Source organism: Petromyzon marinus, chromosome 65, assembly GCF_048934315.1.
Source record: "Petromyzon marinus isolate PM22_M1 ecotype Great Lakes invasive population chromosome 65, UKy_Petmar_22M1.pri1.0, whole genome shotgun sequence".
Lineage (NCBI taxonomy): Eukaryota > Metazoa > Chordata > Hyperoartia > Petromyzontiformes > Petromyzontidae > Petromyzon > Petromyzon marinus.
Window position 1 is genome coordinate 5,567,914 of NC_133731.1, and position 20,062 is coordinate 5,587,975.

General features: G+C 51.2%; 2 protein-coding genes across 4 annotated transcripts in view; one reads left to right on the plus strand and one right to left on the minus strand.

The window, feature by feature from the left end:
• The window catches only part of FERRY3 (FERRY endosomal RAB5 effector complex subunit 3), a 23,673-nt gene extending 20,657 nt beyond the window's left edge, over positions 1–3,016 (plus strand). For 2 of the 3 annotated variants that reach the window (XM_076054280.1, XM_076054281.1), the window contains exon 15: positions 1,849–3,016. In XM_076054280.1, the coding sequence (XP_075910395.1) occupies positions 1,849–1,947 (99 nt within the window). In that variant the 3' untranslated portion in view covers positions 1,948–3,016. The remainder of the gene's footprint in view (positions 1–1,848) is intronic. The other variant, XR_012930314.1, reaches the window with a different exon arrangement.
• Positions 2,920–20,062, minus strand: part of TIGAR (TP53 induced glycolysis regulatory phosphatase) — a 31,927-nt gene continuing 14,784 nt past the window's right edge. Inside the window, exons 3-8 of the mRNA XM_032978023.2 lie at positions 18,494–18,531; positions 14,394–14,515; positions 13,050–13,127; positions 11,984–12,094; positions 10,887–10,989; positions 2,920–7,442 (exon numbers count right to left, since the gene is read on the minus strand). Coding sequence (XP_032833914.2) covers positions 7,138–7,442; positions 10,887–10,989; positions 11,984–12,094; positions 13,050–13,127; positions 14,394–14,515; positions 18,494–18,531 — 757 coding nt within the window. The 3' untranslated portion in view covers positions 2,920–7,137. The remainder of the gene's footprint in view (positions 7,443–10,886; positions 10,990–11,983; positions 12,095–13,049; positions 13,128–14,393; positions 14,516–18,493; positions 18,532–20,062) is intronic.

Consider the following 20,062-nt stretch of genomic DNA (forward strand, 5'->3'; position numbering starts at 1 on the left):
CTCACGCAGAGACCCCATGGAGTCACGAAGAGTCCCATAGACTCGCACGGAGACCCACAGACTCGCACAAGAGACCCATAGACTCACACAGAGACCCATAGACTCACACGGCAACTCACAGGCTCACACGGAGACCCATAGACTCACACAGAGACCCATAGACTCGCACGGAGACCCATAGACTCACACAGAGACCCATAGACTCACACAGAGATCCAGACTCACACGGCGACTCACAGACTCACACGGAGACCCATAGACTCACACAAGAGACCCATAGACTCACACGGAGACCCATAGACTCACACAAGAGACCCATAGACTCACACGGAGACACAGACTCACACAAGAGACCCATAGTTTGTTGTACTTCCCCCGCACCTCAGATTAACATGTTTGGCTACGTACAGTGCGAAATAATTTCAACATACGTGTGTTACAAGAACAATGTGAAAATGATTGAGCCACCATTCATTTTAATTTGTGGTTTGTCACATGCGCGTAAACATTTAGTGAACATATTCTGCGAGTTCCAGCAATTGTTCCCGCTTCTTTGACGATGTCCACCGTGACAACCATCTGGCCGGGGAGCATTCCCCCCTTTCGCACTGCGAAGAACCGAGTTACTTCTTCAAGGGTGACATCCTCCTGCCTCTGCATCTGATAAACGGTCCGATTCCTGTATTGATGTGCGTACGCACGTATGTTGAACTTCTTTCGCACCGCCGTATGTAGCCAACCGTGGCTAATCGCGAGGTGCAGGGTTGAGGATGGCAAAACCGAATGCAAAAAGCAGTTCATGTAGGTTAATTAATTACATTTTTAAATATAGAATTGAAGCTTTCGTGACTGCATAAATTACTATACTCATTGTTTTTTTTCGGTAAAGTCACGTTTGTGACTTGCCCTGTGTTGTCTTGCCTTCGTATGTATCTCCACGTGCTTCAATGTGCTCTGTTTTCTGTTTGCCGTGGTCTGTGTCTCTGTTTCACTTTCTTCCACCGTTGCTGTCCTCGATGTTACGCATCCATCGCACTCCGTGTGTGTTCCCATTGTCTTCAACCCCTCTCCCTCCCCCCACACCTGCAGCTTATTTCAGCACCGTTCCTGTCCGGGTTGTTTGCTCATCCATGTGCTCTCTCTGCATAGGTTCCCATTGTCTTCAACCCCTCCCCCCACCTCTGCAGCTTATTTAAGTCTCTGTCCGTCATCCCTCCAGTCCTTTTTGTCTCTTGGTGTGGTGTTACTCTGGTTGTCCATCTGTGCTGCCCAATATATCGTTCCTTGGATGTTCTTCCCTATGTATCTATCTCTGCTACCTTGTACCTCGTATTTGTTCACTCTGTCTACGCTGGCTTGTTCAACCCAGAGGATGAACACGAAATTTAGCAGTCTTCTGAAATTCGTGGTTAACCAGGTCAGTGTCTAACTGTGTTGTTGTTGGCCGACTGGTTTTGCATCGCGTTATTTTTCTTAGGTTTGTTGAGTTTCTCGTCTCTCATCTTCTTGTTGCATTTGCCTCCGTACAGTTTAACGTTCTCTATGTGCTATGTACGTGATGTCCCCCTATGTGCTCCCTCACTTTGTTTTACACCTGATGTTGATCGCTTGTGTTGCGTTCGAAACGTCGTGATTTATTATTATTTTAATAAAATTTTCTACATACGTGACTTTACCGAAAAAAAACAATGAGTATACATTTGTTAAGTTTCATTGGTTTGGGAAAAAAAAAGTCTACTTTTTTCACCCAGGCGACTTTAGCTAGGAATCATACCGATTGCGACGGGGAGATTTTCGCACGACGTTAATTCTGAGGTTTCTAAGGTGGTCCGTGGTGTCACGTTGCAGGGCCTGTCGGAGGAGGTGTTCTTCCAGCTGAGTGCCATGCTGCCCCAGATCTTCCGCGTCTCCTCGGCTCTCACCCTCACCTCATCGCGGCAGAAGTGACGGAGGGCCTCCCGCCCCCCCCCCCCCCCCCCGGATGTGTTTTCGGGGTCATGCCGCGTGTTGTTGTTCAGCAACGACGTCCGACGTTTCGCTCCACGTAGCTCGTGTGTATGTACGTTGAGCTTCTTTCGCGCCGTACGTAGCCGGCCGTGGCTGATCAGAGGTGCGGAGGGGGGAAGGACAACAAACTAACCAAACGTATGTTGATCTTTCGCACCACCATACGTAGCCGACTGTGGCTAAACGGAGGTGTGGGAAGCACAAAAAATGAAACAATGTACGTTGAACTTCTTTCATACCGTACGTAGCCAACCGTATCTAATCGGAGGTCTGGAGGAACGGACAACTAAACACAAAAATACGACCTCCCTCACCTGGTATGCAGGAGGCCGTAGATTTGATCCCGACCCTGACGCCTGTCGTACATTTGGAGTTTATGGATCTCTCGACCCGTGGATTTTTTCTCCGGGTCCTCCGGTTTTTCCTTTCACTTTTAGAACCAAACCTGAGTTTAGATTATTTGGCTGCTGCCATAAATGTCCACGTTGATGATAAGCCACTTCGTTGAGCTATCATTCGTGGTCAAGTCGCTCCTGAAAAAGAGCTACACAACTCTAGTTTAGTTTGTGTTATGTATGTTGAACTTCTTTCGCGACGTGCGTAGTCAATTGGAGGTTTGGAACCACGTGCGACGCAGGCGGCGTCGATTCCTCGGCACGCGATGTTCCACGCGTGTATCGCGAATGTAAGAATCGACTCGAATGAATTGGCAAACCGAAATGGATCGATCGACGCACGGCAACCTGCCTGTGCTGGGGATGTGAACGTGCGTCTACAACGCCAGGAGGCGGTGGCTTCCTGCGGGCTGCGTCTCCCTCCTCTTCAAAGAGAGACCTCTCCGTGGCAAAGCGGAAGCCATGATGAACCGGAACACTCGGCAACAAACTCGGCCAACGGACACCCCCCGGAGGGTTTTATCCTCTCAAAATATTTAATTGACAGGCCATCATCAACGTCGTCGTCAACACCACATGCTCAAAACATTAAATAAATAATTTTCAAACGAAAACGGCAAAGACAAACTTTTGTTTTTGTTTTAGACAGTGCAGAAAATACCTTCATAAACTCCAGACTAGCTTCATCAGGCGACACAGCCAGTTGCCTGATGAAGCTGGTTGCAATCACTGGCGAAACATCGTACTCGGATTGTAAATGTTTGGGCTCGGGCTCTACAACACACCGGTGATGCTGTACGAGTAACGAATTGGCATGTTCTGTTTACGCGAGAAACCTGGATAATTGGCTTTGTCGGGTGGTGGCGAGGTTCACGACACATTTTAACCCAAAAAAAAACCTGTATTGTGGATGATATTGGTAGCGCGAAAGCCTACGTGTTAAATCATTCACCCTATTAGGGGAAGCGAGTGTGTGTGTGTATGTTGAATAGTACATAGCCAACCGTTGCTAATCGGAGGTGTGGGATGGTCGATGGTGAAGACTAATGGAGTGGCAGCCGGTGAATGGAACTCGGCGTCTGAGAGCCGTAATTCTTATGGTTCCCCTCCCACATGGCCCCCGGTAAATAATCGGGGGGAGGGGGGGGGGATGGGATTTGAAGCTTGAACCTCCACTTAAAAACAGCGAATGCCCAACCGTCCGACAGCGCCAAGATCCAGCAACAGCGCCAAGATCCAGCAACAGCGTCAACATCCAGCAACAGCGTCAACAACAATAAATGCCTACTTGCGGAGGTTCGCATAGAAATAACAAAAACACATTTTCAAGTATTCTTGGTTCTTTCGGTAAAGTCATGTAGAAGGGAAACAATTAAATAATAAAAATATAAAACAAAATTCTCACGACGTTTCGACTGCAACACAAGCAATCATCATCAGGTGTGGAAACCACAACAATATTTTTTTATTTTATTGTTTCCCTTCTACGTGACTTTACCGAAAGAACCAAGAATATGAATCCCTGCAGTCACGAAAGCTTTAAATCAATATTTTCAAGTCTTTCAGCCAAAGCGGGCTTCCAGACTCGTGTTAAGCCAGCAACCATTCCGTCTAAGCAACTTCTTAGGCTATTTGCCTTTTTTGAGGTCCGACTTTCAGATATCTCTCAGTTGCCCCCTCTATTGCCAACACCTTGTGTCACACCGACGGGGATCTGCGGTCGCGTAATTTGCACGCGCGAAATGGGAATTCGCTTATTCTCGTCCGGCGCGCGCATCGCGAGCGCGTATACGAATTCCCAGATGTCGTGGGGGTGAGCACGCGCCCAGGATTCGGGGGGGGGGGGGGGCTGAGCAATGGCACGTGGGGGGAAGACGCTGCCACTGCTGGTCGTGTGATCGTCGATTTGTACCGGCCGATATTGCACGGATTTCAGAGACTCTGCGAGTGATGCCCGCTCTCTCCCCCCCCCCTCTCTCTCTCGAGAGAGGCAGAAATAGAGCGAGGTAACCTCTCCCACAGGGTACGTTCACAGGAGTGTGCCGCGCAGTGCATCGTTGTCACGGCTCGTCACTCCGAACGTCACGGTTACCTCCTCGCCGTTGACGAGGGCCCCCCCCCCAGCGACGCAGGGGGGAGCAAAACCCCGTTACGAACGTCGAGTGGCGAAGAGGTTGCTGGTAATCAAGGTGCCGGCGAAACCACATCGCCAAATAAGTTTTGAACCTCGCCTTTTAACAGCCCTGCCCGTATGCATGCACTGTCGTGCCCACGTGCCTCACATATATACGTATAAATATATAGGGCGGTTTCTGCGATTTACATAGTCTCCAGCGTCGCCTGCAGAGCCAGTCAAGGCCACTGACGTCTCACGAAGGCGAATGTAGCCCGGATACGATAGGGGGTTGCTTTGTTTAGAGGAGAGACTCTCTTTCAAGTGTGGAAGAATCCGGCAAACCCTCTGTGGTTGTGGCTGCAGGGTTTTTGATCCGAACCGATTCAAGGTACCAAAATGGATTTAAGAGGCGTTTTGGTTTGGGGTTAGGTCGCGTAAATATACATTTTGTGTCGTTAAAATCTGCCACCATCCGACACAGCCAATGAGTAAAGGTTGTGTCACGTAAAACAAAACGTGCCAATCCGTTACTAGTTTCAGCACCACGACGCTTGTGTGTTAAGAGAGTAAACCCACTACAACATTCACAATCACCGCTTGTGTGTTAGAGAGTAAGCCCACTACAACATTCACAGTCACCGCTTGTGTGTTGGAGAGTAAACCCACTACAACATTCACAATCACCGCTTGTGTGTTAAAGATTAAACCCACTACAACATTCACAATCACCGCTTGTGTGTTAGAGAGTAAACCCGCTACAACATTCACAATCACCGCTTGTGTGTTAGAGAGTAAACCCACTACAACATTCACAATCACCGCTTGTGTGTTAGAGTGTAAACCCACTACAACATTAACAATCACCGCTTTGTGTGTTAGAGAGTAAACCCCACTACAACATTCACAATCACCGCTTGTGTGTTAGAGAGTAAACCCATAACAAAATTCACAATCACCACTTGTGTGTTAGAGAGTAAACCCGCTACAACATTCACAATCACCGCTTGTGTGTTAGAGAGTAAACCCACTACAACATTCACAATCACCGCTTGTGTGTTAGAGAGTAAACCCGCTACAACATTCACAATCACCGCTTGTGTGTTAGAGAGTAAACCCGCTACAACATTCACAATCACCGCTTGTGTGTTAGAGAGTAAACCCGCTACAACATTCACAATCACCGCTTGTGTGTTAGAGAGTAAACCCGCTACAACATTCACAATCACCGCTTGTGTGTTAGAGAGTAAACCCACTACAACATTCACAATCACCGCTTGTGTGTTAGAGAGTAAACCCACTACAACATTCACAATCACCGCTTGTGTGTTAGAGAGTAAACCCGCTACAACATTCACAATCACCGCTTGTGTGTTAGAGAGTAAACCCACTACAACATTCACAATCACCGCTTGTGTGTGAGAGAATAAACCCCACTACAACATTCACAATCACCGCTTGTGTGTTAGAGAGTAAACCCACTACAACATTCACAATCACCACTTGTGTGTTAGAGAGTAAACCCACTACAACATTTACAATTCGAGTGGCTGTGTCGGGTGGTGGTGGCGGTGGGTTTAACGACACATTTATATTTACGTGATCTCAACCAAGAAAAACCTCGTTATGGGTAATATTGGTTGCGAAAGCCTACTACGTGTTCCAAATGTTTTGCCAACTGCTGTCCATGTGGAAAGCAGTTCACCAGCCCGTGTTAGAGAACGGCCCCGCATATGCAGATATTAAAACCAAAACATTTTTTTTATTTTACTAATTAAGGCCCACTGAGCTACATAGCAATTTTTTTAGAAGCGACCTGGCCCCACAAATCCTCAACGAAGTGGCTTATCACGTGGAAATTTACAATAGCAGCCAAATACTCTAAACGCATGTTGATTCTAAATGAGGGAAAAAAACAGGCGAGCCCGGAGAAAAATCCACGCGACCACGTGGGGAGAGAGAGAAAACGCCAAATGTACAGGCGTGGCGGTCGGGATCGAACCCACGACCCTCCTGTTTCGCAGGCGAGGTAGTTAACATCTCACCACCTCGGCACCCACACAACTCCTTCAAGTGACGCGTTTTTAACCACACGCTCGGGTGGTGGCGGGAGGCAGCGCCAAACCCACGCACTCTGCCGCAGAGTGAAATTTTCATCGCAAGGCAGCAAAACCGTTGTTTGTGATTTGAGAGTTTCAGTTAAATTTCGGCGACGTAACAAGTGGCGACCGTCGCCGGCGACGGTTACCGCAGCGTCCCCAAACCGTTGCCGAAGCGGATCGTGATCGATGCACTGCTTGGCGACGGCTTCCAGCAGCTGCCCTTAGATCAGTGGTGGGCAACCTGCTGCCCATGGGCTGCGTGGTGGCCTGGTCTCGGTGCGTCTAGGGTTAATCGTGGGGGGGTCACGATGTTACACTCAGTAAGCTGACGGAGGGACCCATTCACCCGGCCCACCGACTCGTTCTCGGTTGCCCGTCATTGCCTGCCCTAGATAGATCGTGACCTTTATACGCTAGTGCTCCGGTTGCGGGCGGGGGTGGGGGGGGGGTGGAGGCGGTGGGGGGGGCGAGCGTGTGAAGCGGGTTTGACCCGCAGTTCAACTCGATTCTTTTTTTTACTTTACATCGCCGGGGGCGGCTGCACCTTCGCCGGGGCGAGGTGGGAGCTGCTGTGCAGCTGCAGGCACTGCACGGTGGTAGGGAGCGGGCCGCCGTCGGCGCCGTCGGCGCCATCGGGCAGCGAGACGAGGAAGCGCGACACCCCCGTGTTGGGCGACACGACCAGCAGCCGCTGCCGCCACTCGGCGGGCACGGGGCAGCCCAGGTCCTCGGTGAGGTAGCGAATCCACTCGCGGATGAGTCCGCCGTGGGTGACTACCAGAACGTCCGCCGCAGAGTCCACCGCGGCGGTTGCGGTGTCGCTTTCTGGGTTCGGGGGAGGAGGCGGTGGGGGGTGGGGGAACGTGATAATTGTTTTTTTTTACCCTTTTATCTGGCAACAAAACTGACACCTTTTTTTACAAGGAGTCATGTTTACATTGACCGCAATACCTGCGGTCGGAACGCAAACAAAAAACAACAACTCTGATAATGTATGTGGCACTATCCTTGAAATTGATTGGTCCACACCCGAGACAGCTTTCTTTAGAGCCTCGTCTCACATGGTGTTGGACCAGAAGACGCCAAAAGGCGCACAACTCAAAGACAATGCACCATCAGAGTATGAGAGCTCGGGGTAAGCATTTACACCATTGGAAACCTCATTTGCCAGTAACAAAATATGATAATTGGGTGTGGACCAATTAATTTCAAGGACAGTGCATACATTATCAGGGTTGTTGTTTTTTGTTTGCGTTCCGACCGCAGGTATTGTGGTCAATGCAAACATGACTCCTTGTAAAAAAGGTGTCAGTTTTGTTGCCAGATAAAAGGGTAAAAAAAACAATTATCATATTTTGTTACTGGCAAATGAGGTTTCCAATGGTGGTGGGGGAACGTGTTCGGGTGACGGAACTGAAGGTTGCGAGCATGATGGCCAGCGCCAGCATGGATACCACCTCAAGTAAACCGTTTTTTATTGTCACCAGGTGAGGCCCCACTGAGCTACGTACAGTGAGGGGAAAAAAGTATTTGATCCCCTGCTGATTTCGTACGTTTGCCCACTGACAAAGACATGGTCAGTCTGTAATTTTAATGGTAGGTTTATTTGGACGGTGAGAGACAGAATAACAAAAAAATCCAGAAAAACGCATGTCAAAAATGTTAGAAATTGATTTGCATTTTAATGAGGGAAATACGTATTTCACCCCTCTGCAAAACATGACTTAGTACTTGGTGGCAAAACCCTTGTTGGCAATCACAGAGGTCAGACGTTTCTTGTAGTTGGCCACCAGGTTTGCACACATCTCAGGAGGGATATTGTCCCACTCCTCTTTGCAGATCTTCTCCAAGTCATTAAGGTTTCGAGGCTGACGTTTGGCAACTCGAACCTTCAGCTCCCTCCACAGATTTTCTATGGGATTAAGGTCTGGAGACTGGCTAGGCCACACCAGGACCTTAATGTGCTTCTTCTTGAGCCACTCCTTTGTTGCCTTGGCCTGTGTTTTGGGTCATTGTCATGCTGGAATACCCATCCACGACCCATTTTCAATGCCCTGACTGAGGGAAGGAGGTTCTCACCCAAGCTTTGACGGTACATGGCCCCGTCTATCGTCCCTTTGATGCGGTGAAGTTGTCCTGTCCCCTTAGCAGAAAAACACCCCCAAAGCATAATGTTTCCACCTCCATGTTTGACGGTGGGGATGGTGTTCTTGGGGTCATAGGCAGCATTCCTCCTCCTCCAAACACGGCGAGTTGAGTTGATGTCAAAGAGCTCCATTTTGTTCTCATCTGACCACAACACTTTCACCCAGTTGTCCTCTGAATAATTCAGATGTTCATTGACAAACTTCAGACGGGCATGCATATGTGCTTTCTTGAGCAGGGGGACCTTGCGGGCGCTGCAGGATTTCAGTCCTTCACGGCGTAGTGTGTTACCAATTATTTTCTTGGTGACTATGGTCCCAGCTGCCTTTAGATCATTAACAAGATCCTCCCGTGTAGTTCTGGGCTGATTCCTCACCGTTCTCGTGATCATTGCAATTCCACGAGGTGAGATCTTGCATGGAGCCCAGGGCCGAGGGAGATTGACAGTTCTTTTGTGTTTCTTCCATTTGCGAATAATCGCACCAACTGTTGTCACCTTCTCACCAAGCTGCTTGGCAATGGTCTTGTAGCCCATTCCAGCCTTGTGTAGGTCTACAATCTTGTCCCTGACATCCTTGGAGAGCTCTTTGGTCTTGGCCATGGTGGAGAGTTTGGAATCTGATTGATTGATTGCTTCTGTGGACAGGTGCCTTTTATACAGGTAACAAGCTGAGATTAGGAGCATTCCCTTTAAGAGTGTGCTCCTAATCTCAGCTCGTTACCTGTATAAAAGACACCTGGGAGCCAGAAATCTTTCTGATTGAGAGGGGGTCAAATACTTATTTCCCTCATCAAAATGCAAATCAATTTATAACATTTTTGACATGCGTTTTTCTGGATTTTTGTTGTTATTCTGTCTCTCACTGTTCAAATAAACCTACCATTAAAATTATAGACTGATAATTTCTTTGTCAGTGGGCAAACGTACAAAATCAGCAGGGGATGAAATACTTGTTTCCCTCACTGTAGCTGTTTCTGCAGGAGCGGCCTGGCTATCACAAGTGGCTTATCGTCATCGTGTGAGACATTTATAGCAGCCAAATACTCTAAAACGCGTGATTTTGATTCTTAATGTGGAGGGGGAAAAACCGGAAGACCCGGAGAAAAATGCATGACCACGGAGAGAACGAGAACGCACAAACTCCAAATATACAGCAGGGGTTAGGGCCGGGATCGAACCCACTACCTCCTGTACACCAGGCGAGGTAGTTAACATCTCCTAGCCACCGTGATGATGATGATGATGATGAGAGAAAGAGAAAATGACAACTCCAAATATACAACAGGTGTCAGGGTCGGGATTGAACCCACAACCTCCTGTATACCAGGCGAGGTAGTCAACATCTCCTAGCCACCGTGATGATGACAGAAAGAGAAAATGCAAACTCCAAATATACAACAAGTGTCAGGGTCGTGATCGAACCCATGACCTCCTGTATACCAGGCGAGGTAGTTAACATCTCCTAACCACCGTGACGATGATGATGATGATGAGAGAAAGAGAAAATGCAAACTCCAAATATACGACGAACTCTCTCACGGTCGCCCGCTGCTATAAATACCGAGCACAGTCATGAGACCCCCGTGAGGCTTTCCTGGGTAAACAAGTATATCAACAATGATTATTATCACTACCATCAACCACTACCTTTACTGCCATTACCATCACTATTACCATCATCATCACCACCACCACTAACAATGAAGGCAAAGACCTCTCTCATAGCCTGTAACAGACGGTTGGGGCAAGTGCTGTTAGCAAGCACCTATGAAGGCCGGCACGGCGCACGAGGGGGTGGGTGGCCAGCACCACGCTGGACCACCTTTGTCTCCCCAGTGACGATGTTTACACAGTACACCAGATGCGCATTTGAGGCCGAGTCGACCTAGGGGAGGAACCAGGACCGGTATAGATAATCGTCACCGGTGTTGGTGGCCGTGAGCGGGAATCCAACTCGGGTCGCCGGGTTCGTAGCGCAGCAGCGTAGCGCTGACCGCCACATCGCTGCTCCCCCAATATCACCAACATCACCGTTACCACCGCCACTACCGCCACCACCAAGGTGATGGCAGTGGTGGTGGCAGTGGTGGCGGTGGCTATGCCGCGTGTGTCTGTGGCCGTACCTGCCCGGCATGCCGAGGGCTTGATGCCGTTGCACGTCTCCGCGCGCCGGGAGGCTATCAGCGAGCAGAGCTCGAGGAAGAAATCCACCAGCCGCGTCTTGAGCTGCGGTGACGAAGCAAAGAAAAATACAAAGGTCGCCCCCGTGTAGTCTCTTAACAGGCTGCTGCTGCTGCTGCTGGGGGCAAGTGCCGTTAGCGAGCGCGGCATGACCCCAATGGTGAGGGCCCAGCAGCAGTTCAGATATTTGCCACTGATGTTGGCCGCGAGTGGGAATCGATCTCGGGTCGCCGGGTGCATAGCATGGGGGGGGTGGGGGGGGGTCACATTGGCCTTGTTGGAGACTAAAAACTTTTTATTTCACCAGGTATGGCCCCAGACGCTAGCTGGCAGTCACAGATGATAGCTAAACGAAGCGACTTATAAACACGTGGACATTTAGAGCAGCCAAACACTCTAAACGCGTGTTTGTGAATGTCGAGGGAAAAACTGGAGGACCCGGTGAAAAATCCACGCAATGTCGGGGAGACACGCAAACTCCAAATATACAGCAGCAGCAGCGGGCGTCAGGGACGGGATCGAACCCACGATCTCCTGCATACCAGGCGAGGTAGTTAACATCTCCTAGCCACCGTGATGGTGATGAGAGAGACACGCAAACGCCAAATATACAGCGGCAGCAGGCGTCAGGGACGGGATCGAACCTACGATCTCCTGCATACCAGGCGAGGTAGTTAACATCTCCTAGCCACCGTGATGGTGATGAGAGAGACACGCAAACGCCAAATATAGAGCAGCAGGCGTCAGGGACGGGATCGAACCTACGATCTCCTGCATACCAGGCGAGGTAGTTAACATCTCCTAGGCACCGTGATGGTGATGAGAGAGACACGCAAACGCCAAATATAGAGCAGCAGGCGTCAGGGACGGGATCGAACCCACGATCTCCTGCATACCAGGCGAGGCGGTTAAAATCTCGCACCGCTGAGATCCCAGGTTCGAGCCCCGGGTCTGGGGCAACTCGTCGCCACGGCTACGTAGCCGTGGCGACGGGCCAGCCGGCAGTTCGGTGACACTGCGTGGAGGTGCCCCCCCTCACCTGCTCCAGGGTCTCTCCCCCGGGCGGCGTGAAGTGGGGACACCGCTGCCCGGCCTCCTTGGCCAGGGCTCGGAGCTGATCCACGCTGCAGCCCTCCGACGCTCCGAAGGACTGCACAAAGAGAAAGATCCACCCCCGTGCAGCCTTTAACAGACTGTTGGGGCACGTTGTTGCCAGCGAGTAGCAGCACCTACAGAGGCCGGAACGGTACACGATGGGGTGGGTGGCCAGCACCACGCCCGACCGCCTTTGTCTCGCCAGTGACGATGTTTACTACACATCGCACCAGGTACACATTTGAGTGGACCTAGGTGAGGCACAGGGCTGGTTCAGATATTAGTCACTGTCATTGGTGGCCGTGAGCGGGAATCGAACCCGGGTTGCCGGGTTCGTAGCGCTACGCTACTGCTCCTCAATGCACACACACGCACGTACACACACACGCGGGACACGCGGAATCACACCGGCACGTAGACACACGGAACCAGCAACGCCGAGGGCGTGGGTTCGAGTCCTGGGTCTGGGTGTCTCTCCCTAAATCACTCGTGGGGTGGAGGGGGTTCAAGGACAACAAACTTGAGGTGGTTGGACTGGGTGTCTCTCACTGGTGACCGGGCTGAAGCCATCAACTCTCTTACATTCCAGTTTAATCATAGTCTGTGTAAGTCTATGGGTCTCGACATAGGTCTACAGATGTCTGTACGAGTCCATGTGTCTCGATGAATATGGGTCTCTATGTGAATACATGGGACTCTACGCGAGTCGATGGGTCTCTGCGTAAGTCACCATAAAACCCGCTAAACTTGCGAGCCAGGTTTTATCACAGCACGGTCTACGGATAAACCTCAATGATCATTGTTGTCGTTCTCAGTGTAAGCCACCGATGACCGGGGCTGAGACCGTCACCTCCGCCAAACTTGCGAACCCGTGCGATTACATCGCGACGACGAGAAAAAAGGGAAAGGTTCTACTTGGAGAGGCGAATATTTTCGGCGAATAATTTCGTCGCCGGAATTTGGCGCGGCATGGAGGCGGCGGCGGTGGCGGTGGCGGCAGGGAAACTTGCCCTCTCGCGCAGGCGCTCCTCCCGCTGCAGCGGCCGGTCCCGGCAGTGATGGTTCCGCTTCACTATCTCCTCCGCCGTCTAAACCACGAGCCACGTGACGGACGGGGATCACAGACAGCAACACGCGGCGGCGGCGGCGGCAGAGGTAGTTGTCCCGTTGAGAAATAAACTAAAACAATTTTTTTTTTTTTACCAGGTAAGGCCCCACTGAGCTACGTAAGCTCTTTTGCAGAAGCGACCTGGCCACAAATTATAGCTCAACAAAGTTTGGCTGATCGTGTGGAAATTTAAAGCAGCCAAATGCTCTAAAACGCTTGTTTGTAAGCGTGGAGGGAAAAAAAACCGGAGGATCCGGAGAAAATTCCACGTGACCACGGGGAGAGAGAGACGTGCAAAGTCCAAATATACAGGTATCGGGGTTGGGATCGAACCCACAATCCTCCTGTGTACCATGCGAGGTAGTTCACGTCTAACCACCGTGGCGCCGACCGTGATGGTCTGATGGCGACGTTGCTCTGCATGGCTCTGGTCACCCCTGGGCCCAGGGAGCCCTATGGAAAGGGCAACTGGGTTCGGTCTATGATTTGTGCGTAAGAAAAACCATGCCTACGCATTGGATTGTGTGGTAACTATTTTAGGTGCGTTTGTGTTTAGAACTATTTTACGAGCAGGTACGGATGCCGACGGGAGAGCTGTATGTACGTTGAACTTCTTTGGCACCGTACGTAGCCACCGTGATAATCAGAGGTGAGGGGGAAAGGCCCCCCTCCACCTCCAAGCCACCCCCACCTCCACCCCACCCCCACGTATGTTGATTTTATTTAGCACCATATGTAAGCCAACCGTGCTAATCGGCGGTGCAGGAGGACATCCCCATCCACCTCCAACCCCACCCCCCACCCCACCCTCACCCCATCACCCCAAACTCACCCCAACACCACCCCAACCCCACCCCACCGCACCTCAAACCCCACTCCACACAATCCCACCGCACCCCCACCCAATCCCATCTTCAACCCCACCCCACCCAACCCCCGCCTCCAACCCCACCCCACCCAACCCCCGCCTCCAACCTCACCCCACCCAACCCCCGCCTCCAACCCCACCCAACCCCCACCTCCAACCCCACCCAACCCACCCAATCCCACCGCACCCCCACCCAATCCCACCTCCAACCCCACCCCACCTAACCCCCCGCCTCCAACCCCACCCCACCCAACCCCCGCCTCCAACCCCACCCCACCCCACCCAATCCCACCTCCAACCCCACCCCACCCAACCCCCCACCTCCAACCCCACCCAACCCCACCCCACCCAACCCCACCACAGCCCCACCCGGCTCACCTGCTGTGCCCGCAGCTGGTCACTGCTGTAGACGTAGGCGAAGGGGACGTGCTGCAGGGCAGCACCGACAGCTGCCGCTTGCTCGAAGCCCACGTCCGATAGGGGCATGTTGATGCCCTGGCCTGCACCATCAACAAGGCAGAGATCCCCCAACCGTGTAAGCCTTTGAGCGGACTCTTGTTGTCATTGTGAAGGTGGACAAGACTGTGATGGGGGAAGAAATAAATAATAGGTTTTAGGGGCCGTCCATAAATGACGTCACGCGATTTTGGACGATTTTTGACCCCCCCTCCCCCTTCACCACACGACGTCACAAAAAGTCACACCCCCCCCAAGTATGACGTCACAAAGCTATGCCCCGCCCCCCCCCAAAAAAATATAAACCATGCTTCAAATCGCTTTAAACTATTGCCATTGTATTGCGTATTTAATGTGGTGCTGCACTATTTATTTAAAGCATTTTGATGTGACGTCACATTTCTCAAACCCCCCCCCCCCCCCGTCGTCACATATCGTCACGAATGCTTGACCCCCCCCCCCCCCCAGGTGCGTGACGTCATTTATGGACGGCCCCTTAACCACTTCTGGCGGTTAATACTGCGGCGTAATCCATAACGTACCACGCGCACGTAAAACCATCCCGTGACGTCGTTAAAATGAAAAAAAAAGCAGGCCACGTTTGTTGACATCACAGCCTGACATTGGCACAAATTTTGGGGAAAAAAAATTGGTCGCAAAAATGACTCGTTTGGATCAAAGCAACATCGCCGCCGCCACCGCCGCCGCCTGCTTGCAGAGCACGCCCGGCGTGTAAAACGCCCGGCGTGTAAAACGCCCGGCGTGTAAACCTCGGCGTGTAAAACTCGGCGTGTAAAACTCGGCGTGTAAAACTCGGCGTGTAAAACTCGGCGTGTAAAACGCGGCGTGTAAAACGCCCGGGCGTGTAAAACGCCCCGGGCGTGTAAAACGCCCAGCGTGTAAACGCGGCGTGTAAAACGCGTCGTGTAAAACGCCCAGGGCGTGTAAAACGCCCAGCGTGTAAAACGCCCGGCGTGCCTATTCGCGACATAGCCTCACGCTATCAAGGATGACGCGAATGCCAATTGTGCTAATCGATTCGGTACCCGAATTGTAAGTGTCGTGTGTTTACTCGTGAAACACACCACCGGTGTGTGCTTGGAGAAGAGGAAACGTGCAACATTCACGCTCTTTGGTTCTTTCGGTAAAGTCACGTGGGGTAGAAAAATAAAATCAAAAACAATAATAGAACCAAGAACCAGTGGCGTCTACATCTGCAGAACATGAAGAACCGGTGGCATTTACACCCGCAGGTAATTGTACGACTTTTAAAGCCATTTCCCGTGTTTAGTGTGCACGCCGTACGTGTTTGGAATCGACAGGAGTAAAGTTGACTCGGGAACAATTCGACTTACAGACCTATGGAACATAACTCGTTCGTAAGCAGCGGAGTCCCTGTATTATGGATAATACTGCGTCGCGGAAGCCCTACTGCATGTGAAACTAAAACTCGGCAATTATCACCATCATTTATATCGTGATAATTCATCAATAGTATCATCGTCTGCACCGCCAATCGTGGACATCGCCGCGCGGCAGTCAAGCACCCAAACCCACGGAAAGAAGCCACCTTGGCTTATGCTCGGGGGAAAGGGGCCGTCCATAAATGACGTCACGCGATTTTGGACGATTTTTGACCACCCCCCCCCCCCTCGTCACACGGCGTCACAAAAAGTCAGACCCCCCTACCCTCAAATATGACGTCACAAAGCTCTGCCCCCCCCCCCAAAACCATATTTCCATTTTGAACAAAAAAAACATGCTTCAAATCGCTTTAAACTATTGTCATTGTAGTGCGTATTTAATGTGACGCTGCACTCTGATGTTGTAGGTAGAAAACATTTATTAAGAAGTCTATTTAATTAAGTAGAACGTGTTGTCGATATTTATTTAAAGTTGTGCATTTTGATGTGATGTCACATTTCTCACCCCCTCCCCTCATCACACATCGTCACAAATGTCTGACCCCCCCCCCCCCCCCCAGGTGCGTGACGTCATTTATGGAGAGAGAACCTCAGTAACGCCCCCCCCTTCTCTCCCCCCCCATCCCCAACTCCTTCCCCACCAACTCATCCACCAATTCCCCACCCCCCCCAACTCCCCACCTCCCTAACTCTCTACCCCCCCACCCAACTCCCTCCCACCCCTCCACCCAGCTCCCCCTCCACACCCCAAACCTCCCCCCAACTCGCTCCCCCTTACCCCACTCAACTCCCTCCCGACGCCACTTAACTCCCCCCCCACTCAACTCCCCCCCCCCCACTCAACTCCCCCCCCCCCACTTAACTCCCCCCCCCACTCAACTCCCCCCCCCCCACTCAACTCCCCCCCCACCCAACTCCCCCCACCCCACTCAACTCCCCCCCCACCCCACTCAACTCCCCCCCACCAAACAACTCCCCCACACAACCAGCTCAATTCCCCCCTCCTCACCGATTTCGCCCCCCCCCCACCCACCGCTCCTTCTATTCCGAGCCCTCTGGGGGGGGGGGGGGGGTGGTATCCAAGCTGCTGTAAACACGACACCGCTGCGGCACCACCACCACCACCACCCAGGCCACGTCGTCCCAAGCCCGAGTGGGGATATTCTTAGCGGATGACTTTTATCCACAGCCGTCATCGGCGTCTAGGGATGGGCGGGGGGGGAGGCTGCAAGGATGGCCGGTGGCGAGCGAGCGATTTTTAATGTTTTTTTGTAAATGTAACTTTCGATTACCGGCGCGGCGGTTTTGTTTAAAATCTCTTGACGTGTGTGCCGATAACACCGCCGCGCGCGCGTGCGTGTGTGCGGCCTGAAAAGGATCAAACGTATGTTAAATCGCCGACGTTTTGAGCAGTGGTTCCTTCTTCCTAGCGCATAAATGCCATGAAGTTGTATGGGCCGTTAATGGCCATTGCCTGGAATGTCACCCCTTGTATGTGTGTATGTATATGTATGTGTGTTGAACTTCGTTCGCACTATGCGTAGCCAAACGACAATAAACTGTGGGTCTCTGTGTGAGTCTATGGGTCTCTGTGTGAGTCTATGGGTCTCTGTGTGAGTCTAGGGGTTTCTGTATGAGTATGTGTTTCTGTGTAAGTCTGTGTCTCTGTATGAGTTTATAGGTCTCTGTGCGAGTCTATGGGTCTCTGTGTGAGTCTATGGGTCTCTGTGTGAGTCTATTGGTATCTGTGAGTCTGTGGGTCTCTGTGTGAGTCTATGGGTCTCTGTGTGAGTCTATGTGTCTCTGTGTGAGTCTATGGGTCTCTGTGTGAGTCTATGGGTCTCCGTGTGAGTTTAAATATGTATGAACCTTTTCGCACCGTACGTAGCCAAACCGTGCTAATCGTAGGTGCGGCGGGGGAGGGGGACAGAGGGTTGCGTGTCAAATGTGTCGAGTTTGTTTTACCGTGTTGTTATTTTTGTCCTTGTGCACTACTGCCAACGCAGCAGCAGCAGATTCAACTGATAATTAGAGACCCATATGGTGGTGTGGTGGTGGTGGGGAGTGGGGTGGTGGGTGGGGTGCGTCTAATTATCCAGTAGCCGTGTACGAGGCCCAGATGTGTACACGAGAGCTCTACTGACAAGCTGTGGTTGTGTATCTTTAATTTCCAGAGATTCCTTATAATCAACTAGCTTGACTACCCGGCTTCGCCCGAGACTTGGATTCTTGTCTAGGATTGATACAGGGCCTACGCGGAGGGTTGGGGGGGGGGATGCGTGACGTCAGCAGGCACACTGCGTGACGCTTCCGCATGCGGGTGACATCACAGATGTGACGTCACCGCTCACTTGTGCAAAATATATCCGTTATTGCGACCCCCCCCCCCCAAGAAAAAAATACAAAAATCTATTTTTATAATTTTTGCATTATGTACAGTCTGGAAACTACCCACATGCCAAATTTCAAGTTTGTTGCATGTCAGGAAGTATGCTAAACATTTCGAACAGACACACACATTCACAAATTTCCCTTTTATATATGTATGAAAAATCACGGCGACAGAGCTGCCCTGGTAACTGCCTACAAACCACGTACCTTGGATTAGACGCTTCTTGTTGTACGTTGTCTCGCCACTGCAAGAGACACAAAGACAAAGATCGCCCCGGTGAGGACCGAGTCGACCTCGGTGATAATCGTCAGCGGCGTTGGCCGCGAGCGGGAATCGAACTCGGGCCCGCCGGGTTAGAAGCTCGGCTAGCATAACCACTGCGTCACCGCTCCCCACTACAGATGCAAAGATCCACCCTCACAGCCTTAACAGATGCTTTGAGGCAAGTGCTGTTAGCGAGCAGCAGCGCCTATTGAAGGCCGGCACTGTGGCACACCTGGGGGTTTGGGGTTTCGGACAGCGCCACGCCCGGCCGCCTTTGTCTCCCCAGTGGCGATTGTTTACACACCGCACCAGGTACTCTCCCGGCGGTGAGGCAGACAGGCTTGCATGTAGGCAGATAGACAAATACAGTAAAACCTTCGATTGCGAGGAGCATAATTCGTTCCGGAAACGTGTTTGTAATCCAAAGCACTCGTATATCAAAGCACTCGTATATCAGTTGTGTGATCACGTGACGCTCGGCAGTACAAAGCGTGTACACGTACTACTACTCGTAATTGGAAGACCCTAGCTCGTTTATCAAATTAATATTTATTTAAAATGTTTGCTCGTCTTGAAAAACACTCGCAGACCCAAGTTACTCGCAATCCAAGGTTTTACTGTATGTTGGACAGACGGGCAGGTGGGCATACAGCGAGTGATACGGACAGACACTGTCAGACAAGGCAGACACGTATGTACATGCAACGCCATGACAGTAAAACATACACAAATAAGGATATAGCAGACAAGCAGATATGCGTGTAGGCAGATTGAGAAGTATGTGGACAGACGGGAAGGCTGATAAGACTCTTTGGTCAGACAGGCGGACAGACATCTCCATATATATAAAAGGCAAAGTTGTGAATAAATGTTTAGCGTACTTCCCGACATGCAACAAACTTGAAATTTGCCATGTGGGTACTTTCCAGACTGTACGCCATGCAAAAATTATAAAAATACACTTTTGGGGGAGGGGGGGGGGGCTCAATAATGCATTTATTTTTTCCACGGCAAGTGAGCTGTGACGTCAAATCTGTCATGTGACCCGCGCACGTGGAAGCGTAACGCATTGTAGTGTAGTGGTTAGCGCTACGCCGCTCACGGTCACCACCGGTGACGATTATTTCAACTGCTCCTGGGCCTCCCCTAGGTCGACTCAGCCTCAAACGAGTAACTGGTGTGGTGTGTGAACATCGCCACTGGGGGGACAAAGGCGGCCGGGCGTGGTGGATCCAAGTCCCGGGCGAAGCCGGGTAGTACAGCTAGTATACAATATATAGCCATGAAGGTAAACACATACTACGTGGACAGATAGGCAGATTGGCGGACAGCGAGAGAGGGACCGACACTGCTGTACGTGAACAGACAATCAGGCAGACGTGTGGGTATCCTCGGCATGTAGCGAGAATGGACAAATAATTGTTTGAGACAGGCAGCGAGGCAGAGAGACACGCGGAGAGAATCAGGATCAGAATATTTTGATTGCAGGAGGAATCCGATGAGCTATAAAG